Source organism: Lontra canadensis, unplaced genomic scaffold (genome assembly GCF_010015895.1).
Source record: "Lontra canadensis isolate GAN:19392208 unplaced genomic scaffold, GSC_riverotter_1.0 scaffold5, whole genome shotgun sequence".
Lineage (NCBI taxonomy): Eukaryota > Metazoa > Chordata > Mammalia > Carnivora > Mustelidae > Lontra > Lontra canadensis.
Genome location: NW_022630999.1, coordinates 35,881,191 through 35,888,248, shown reverse-complemented (window position 1 = coordinate 35,888,248; position 7,058 = coordinate 35,881,191). Strand labels below are relative to the sequence as shown.

Genomic DNA, 7,058 nt, shown 5'->3' with positions numbered 1-7,058 from the left:
TGTCGAGCCACGCTGGGGGCGGGGGGGTCACCTCCCCAAATGCAGAGCCCCGCACTCCACCAGAGCACCTTATGACGCCATACTTGCGATTTCAGCCCCCTTACCCGCCTTTCTTGGCTCAAAGTCCTCTAGGAACGACGTGATTAGAAATAACTTCCCACCGCGGGGCTTCGATTGGAAGGCATTTTACTTCTTTAAACATATTATTTTCTTAAGTGACAGGAGGACAAGGCTGGGAAATGGGAAAACAATCCCCTAAACTCCACCCCGACTCACCCCGGTTGTCCTTAGTAAGAACATATTCATGGACAAACTACAGTTTCTTCCAACCCCTCATTTCAGATTCCTCTCTGTCCCCGTACCCCCAAGCAGTGTGATACTGGGCGAGTAAATCGCTTCTCCTGGGGGAACCGGAGTTTTCCGCGCGTACTGGTGACGAGGAAATGGGCGAAACGGACACACTTGTATGCAAAGGCGCAGGAAGCCCCTAGCCGCCAGCCGCTGCAGCAGAGGGGCGCGGGGAGGGGCACTGGGGAGAGGGAGGGGCGGAGAGGCCACTGGCCCGCTGCCCGCTCTCCCAGCGGCTCGGATTCCGGAGGTCAGCGCTTGGCTGGCAGCGCGCCCACCACCTCTCCAACCCCCCCGGGTCCGGAGAGCGGCGCAGGCCAGATCCCCGGGGACGCGCCAGGCGCAGGCCGGACGGCCGGACTGGGGACAGAGCCAGCTAGCAGCCAGCGGATCCCGCTCCGAGGCCGATGACGTCTTCGCCTCTGGCTCCGCCGGCGCCAAGCCGGGCAGGGCGGGTGACGTCACCGTACGGTCACGTGATCACCATTCAAACAAACAACTCCCCTCCCCCGGCGCGCCCGCTTCTCCCCGCCCCTCCCCGCCCCCCCGAGAGGCGGCATATAAACCGGTTCCCCGCGGGCCGAGCTTGCTGCGAAGGACGCCGGGCTGTAGTAGGTTTGACTGGGGCCGGAGGGGCAGTCGGGGGAGCAGCAAAGAAGCCTAGGCGGCCGAGAGCCCCGCGCGACGCCTCCCTCACTCAGTCTAAGCGTAGTTTGGGGTTCGGCGCAGGGAGAACTAGGGTCGGGCTTTTCCTCGAAAGCCGCTGCCCTACCCTTGGCTTCCGAGGACAAAAGAGCACCGCGAACAGGCACGCTGGGGGCGCTAGGGCCGGCCATGGTCATGGAAGTGGGCTCCCTGGACGCCGGAGGCCTGCGGACGCTGCTTCGGGAGCGCGCCGCGCAGTGCCTGCTGCTGGACTGCCGCTCCTTCTTCGCTTTCAACGCCGGCCACATCGCCGGCTCGGTCAACGTGCGCTTCAGCACCATCGTGCGGCGCCGGGCCAAGGGCGCCATGGGTCTGGAGCATATCGTGCCCAACGCCGAACTGCGGGGCCGCCTCCTGGCGGGCGCCTACCACGCGGTGGTGCTGCTGGACGAGCGCAGCTCCGCCCTGGACGGCGCCAAGAGAGACGGCACCTTGGCCTTGGCCGCCGGCGCGCTCTGCCGAGAGGCGCGCGCCACACAGGTCTTCTTCCTCAAAGGTACGCCCTCGGGGGAGCTCTGGCGCTGCACGCCCCCACCCCCGCCACGTCGCCTTGCCGCGGGACCCCTGGCCCTCGGCCCCTTCGGGCTGCCCCACCTGGAGCGCGTGGGCGCCCGATCCCTATTCCGGGGACTTGTCGTTGGCTTTGTTTGGCTTTAAGAACAAAGACTTTGCCTGGGCCTCTCCGGGGTAAACTTCAGCCCTGGTTGGCGCGGGGTTGGTTGGATGAAGGTGCCCTGTCCCCGACGATACTAATGGAAACAAGTATGTCTCTTTGTCTTCCCAGGAGGATATGAAGCTTTTTCAGCTTCCTACCCGGAGCTGTGCAGCAAACAGTCGACCCCCATGGGGCTCAGCCTTCCCCTGAGTACCAGCGTCCCTGATAGCGCTGAATCAGGATGCAGTTCTTGCAGCACCCCGCTCTATGATCAGGTTAGTAGGGGGCCTGTGCTGAGGGTGGGGGCAAAGGCCTGGAAGAGCAGTACTAGTGAGAATATCCAAAGTAACCTTTAACTTTTTAAGGGGGGGCACACAGGGCTATTAATTTATCCCACAGTTAAGTGGTCTGATGGAGGGGAGGCTAATTGCTGACACTACAGAAATGAAATTGAGGCAAATGGGTTTAATGCCCTATTTATTTATACTCCTAACAACAGTGCTAAACATACCCGGTATCTACAACTGACTTTTTTAGCAGGGAGTTTTTGTGGGTGTGGGCACCAGCATTGACTTTGAGCAAAGCTTGACAAGTGTTGGACATTTCTGGATTTCAGGGTGGCCCAGTGGAGATCCTGCCCTTTCTGTACCTGGGCAGTGCCTATCATGCTTCCCGAAAAGACATGCTGGATGCCTTGGGCATCACTGCCTTGATCAATGTCTCGGCCAATTGTCCCAACCATTTTGAGGGTCACTACCAGTACAAGAGCATCCCTGTGGAAGACAACCACAAGGCGGACATCAGCTCCTGGTTCAACGAGGCTATTGACTTCATAGGTAAATGGACACACAGATGCCTGGGACTTCTGCCTTGCTCCCCCCATTTTAGTCACCAAGCCCAACTCTATGGCAAGGAATTGAATGACACTCGCCTGAGCCTTTCTCCATACATTGTCAGTCTGGTGTGGGCAACGTCCCTGCAAAATAGGGATTTGATGTCCTATTCAACAAATTAGCAAACGGAGGCTCGGAAAGTTGAATTGACTTAACTTATCCAAGATCAGTCGGCTTCGTGGAGATGCCTGGTCTTGGTTTAAATCCCTTGCTGTTCTCTGCACAATGCCCACGTTGCCTCCGCAGAGCACTGTTTGATGGCATGAGGTGATGTTGCCATTCTCTGGATAGGACACACCCATTTCTTAGGCACCCGCTGCCTGGGGTTGGGGTTGTTCCCCCGAGCTCTGGAGTAACTGGCCACCCTTTGTTTTCCAGACTCCATCAAGAATGCTGGAGGAAGGGTGTTTGTCCACTGCCAGGCGGGCATTTCCCGGTCAGCTACCATCTGCCTTGCTTACCTCATGAGGACTAACCGAGTCAAGCTGGATGAGGCCTTTGAATTTGTGAAGCAGAGGAGAAGCATCATTTCCCCCAACTTCAGCTTCATGGGCCAGCTGCTGCAGTTTGAGTCCCAGGTCCTGGCCCCACACTGCTCAGCAGAGGCCGGGAGCCCTGCCATGGCTGTGCTGGACCGAGGCACCTCCACCACCACTGTCTTCAACTTCCCTGTCTCCATCCCCGTCCACTCCACGAACAGTGCATTGAGCTACCTTCAGAGCCCCATTACGACCTCTCCCAGCTGCTGAAAGTCCATGGGAGGTAATCTCCACAACTCACTGGGACTCTCGGCTCCTTGAGGAGAAATGCAATAACTCTGGGGAGGGTGCTTGTGAGGGCTGGTCCTTATTTATTTAATTTCACCCCGAGTTCCACTGGGTTCCTAAGCAGTCATAGTGATGACGTTGCATCAAGATGTTTGCTGAACTCAGCATGTTCGGGACCAATATATATAGTGGGTACATCAAGTCCCTCTGACAAAATGGGGCAGAAGAGAAAGGACTCCATGTATGAGCCGGTTTCTTTTTGCTTGCTCCTGTTTTTTTGTAGGAACTCTTCATGCTTGACATACCTACCAGTATTATCATTCCTGACGACATATACCTATGAGAATATACCTTATTTATTTTTGTGGAGGTGGTCTGCCTTCACAAATGTCAGTGTCTACTCCTAGAAGAACCAAATACCTCAATTTTTGTGTTTGAGTACTGTAATATTCTGTAAATACACCGTAAGCAGGTCTGTGTTCAGCACTGATGGAAAGCACCAGTGTTGGTTTTTTTTTTAGTTGCCAGGAGTTGTATGTTTGATTATTTATGAACTGAAATAATATATTTCTTCTTTTAAGAAGACATTTTGTTACATAAGGATGACTTTTTTTATACAACAGAATAAATTATGGCATTTCTATTGAAATCTCAATGGTTTTATTTCTTGGGCAGCCCCAACTAATCCCTCTCCCATGAGTGAACCAGAACCTGGACAAGGGCCTCGCAGATGTGTGTCTTGGGATCTGGTGATGGCTGGGTTACAAGAGAGGCGTGCTACCTGCTCCCCAAACAACTCAGCAGGACCCTTTTGCAGACAGATGCTGAGACCCAGCATAGCTAAGTGGCAGTGGGGGGAATCAGAGCCTCCAACTGTTTTGTTCCCTAATTCTATGTGGCTTGCACTTTATCACTCCTCTCACGTGCCCTTTTTCTTTTTTTTTTTTTTTGCCTTTGAAAAGACCTTTATGAAAAGAATACGAAGCACTATGAGTGAATACAACACAGACGAATCACCTGAAATTCCCACCCCTCACCTGACCATTAAAGCTTTGGAATACATCCATGCTAGCATCTTTATATACATACACACACATACACACACACACACACATATATGTGTGTATATATATATACACACACACATACACATTCTGAATTTTCGGTAGCTGCCTCCAGGTCACTTGCTGGTCTGATTTCATAATTTTGTTGAAGATAGACAATCAAATCTGATTTGCTCTAGGGCAAGATTCTAGATTTTTACTCTTGTCGAATAGGCCAAAACAGAGAAGGTGTAATTGACTACCACCCATAATCCAGTCTATATTGTCGAATTAAATAATAGTGAAGTTCTTGGGTTCCTGGCCCCTTAGCTCTGGTCCCTACCCGCCCACCCCCCAACATGTTTCTGGATATAGTGATTTAGGAAGCAGAAAAGGAAACCTCTTCTCCAGTAATGCCCCTGAACAGTGGTCCTGGTCCAGCCATAGTCATTTAAGGCCTTGACACACAATCAGTGACCTTGACCTTTCCCCACTGGTTCACCATCTGCCACTTGACTCTCATGGCCTGAAAGATCCCTGTGTTCTGAGTTCTAAGAACTTAGCCTGAGCTGGCAAGCTCATTTCCTTGGCTGGGCTTGCAATTGCAAGTGTGTTCACGCCTTTCAAAACAAACCGTACCCAGTGTTTTTATCAAACCCTAGAAATTTACTATGGCGGATATCTCCTTTCGTGGAAACATACCAGCAACTTCAGGTCCGCAGCAGATGCCGTGGCTGACTTCCCCGTGGGCTCAGGCCATCACTTTCTGCTTGGCAGGCACTGGCTGAATCAAAATTAATCTCCAGTGTGATCCACGCAGTGGAAAAATACAGCGGCTGCCTAAGGGAGCCGCCAGTGAAAACAATTCACTGACTTCTCCCAGTGCAAGTTGCTCTACTCCCACCACCTCAGGAGAGCAGGGGTGATAACCCTCTTCATGTATCTGATTCCTTGAATTTGGGCCCTCTGGAGAATGTCACTTGGGGCCTGATACTGCTTTTCTTGGTGGGGGGAGGGGGGAAATACCTCATGATGAGGAGAAAGAAGCTCAAACTATTTTTTTGGTAATTTTCATTAACATACAATGTATTATTTGTTTCAGGGGTACAGGTCTGTGCACCATCAGTCTTACACAATTCACAGGACTCACCATAGCATACACCCTCCCCAATGTCCATCACCCAGACTCCGAGATTGAGTCTCTTATGGTTTGTCTCCCTCCCCGGTCCCATCTTGTTTCATTTTTCCCTCCCTTTGCCCCACGAACCTCTGCCCTGCCTCTCAAAATCCTCATATCAGACAGATGATAATAATAATTCTCTTTCTCTGATTGACTTATTTTGCTTAAGATGCTCAAACTATTAAAATTTTTTTTTTCTCAAGGGGAGATTGAAATAAAGACAAGGCCATCATTTAATTCTTGTAATGTGGTTATAATAGCTCTGTTTCAGAGCTAGCCTCGTGTGCCAGGCTCTGTGCTAACTGCTTTACACACCTTCACATTAAACCTTTAGCAGCGGCACCTCTTTTATAGAAGAAGAAACTGAGGCTCAGAGAGAGGAAATGACATATCCAAGTTCATACGGCAAGTAAACAGCATTGCAGAGATTGGAACCTGGGTCTGAAAGAAGCTGGGAACTGAAGTCCTAGTTCCCTCCAAAAGACAGCTTGAGAGAGTGGGGAAAGAGTGAATGTTGTAGCCAACCAGTCATCAGCATGGTTTTACCACAATTCTGGGGTGGAAAAACTATTTATCATTTTTGGAAATGGGATAATATAACCTGCTTCACCTGTGAGGAGGAAATAGGCTCTTGACCGTCAAGTGAAGGGTAGGAAGGGGGCCCTGGGGGTGCGTTAAGATCCCATTCCCCATTCCTAACAACTTCTGCCAGTTTTCTGATGTCAGTGTGCCCACCCCTAAAATGACCAGTTTGCCCTGGATCTAATATAGTAGGTAGGATTCCTCCCAGCCTTAGAAGATGCATCAATGTATTCTTTATGCTTTTCTGTGGTTTCCCTTAGGATAATTCCAACCCAAAACACCTCCACCGCATCCTTTCCTTTCCTTGGAATTTTGCAAATCGTAGCTCATTTGCCTCCGGACTCGCAGCCTCCGGAATCCATTTACCTCCCTCCCTCCCCTCCCCATCCAGGATGACATCATGGTGTGTACACCTTTAAGATTATATAAATCTGTGATCATACAGTGGCCTCCGTCGCCATGGTAACGCGGAGGAGTTTCCCTTTTGTGAGGAAAGCTGTCATGTCACTTCCTGCTGCTGACAAATCAGTTTAGGAGATTAAAATAAAAGGGGGGCGGGGTGCGGGAGCGGGGCTCCGAGAACTGCTGGCTGTGGTGGTTTCTAGTTACCATACACAGAGGCAAACAAAGCCGAGGCCACGCGGGGGTAGCCCCGCCCAGCGCCCGGCCCGGACTCCGGTTTCCCACACCTTGCTGGCCAGGCCCGGCCGGGTGCAGCCAGGTCACCCCGGGATGTTTCCCTCCGTAGATTGCCAACTGGGGTGCGGGTGGGAGGGCTGCCCACCTCTGGGGACTTTCTGGGGCTCTGTGGGGCCAGCCTGCTGGAGAACAGCCTCTGGGTCCAGAGGAGCGTCTCCTCCCCTTAATCAGCTCAGAAGGTAGCTT

General features: G+C 52.1%; 1 protein-coding gene across 1 annotated transcript; it reads left to right on the top strand.

Moving 5' to 3' along the window:
- Window positions 1-946: 946 nt before the first annotated feature.
- On the top strand, window positions 947-4,017 carry DUSP1 (dual specificity phosphatase 1). The gene is made up of 4 exons (XM_032851819.1): window positions 947-1,549; window positions 1,838-1,983; window positions 2,325-2,544; window positions 2,980-4,017. Exons 1-4 carry the CDS (start codon window positions 1,183-1,185, stop codon window positions 3,348-3,350), a joined length of 1,104 nt encoding a protein of 367 aa, XP_032707710.1. The 5' UTR covers window positions 947-1,182; the 3' UTR covers window positions 3,351-4,017.
- Window positions 4,018-7,058: the final 3,041 nt, after the last annotated feature.

Excerpts from the sequence above, each read along its gene's own strand:
- DUSP1 (XM_032851819.1), top strand. The coding sequence starts at position 1,183 with ATGGTCATGGAAGTGGGCTCCCTGGACGCCGGAGGCCTGCGGACGCTG. Across the intron at positions 1,550-1,837 it reads ACAGGTCTTCTTCCTCAAAG|GAGGATATGAAGCTTTTTCA; the intron begins GTACGCCCTCGG and ends TTGTCTTCCCAG. Across the intron at positions 2,545-2,979 it reads CGAGGCTATTGACTTCATAG|ACTCCATCAAGAATGCTGGA; the intron begins GTAAATGGACAC and ends TTTGTTTTCCAG.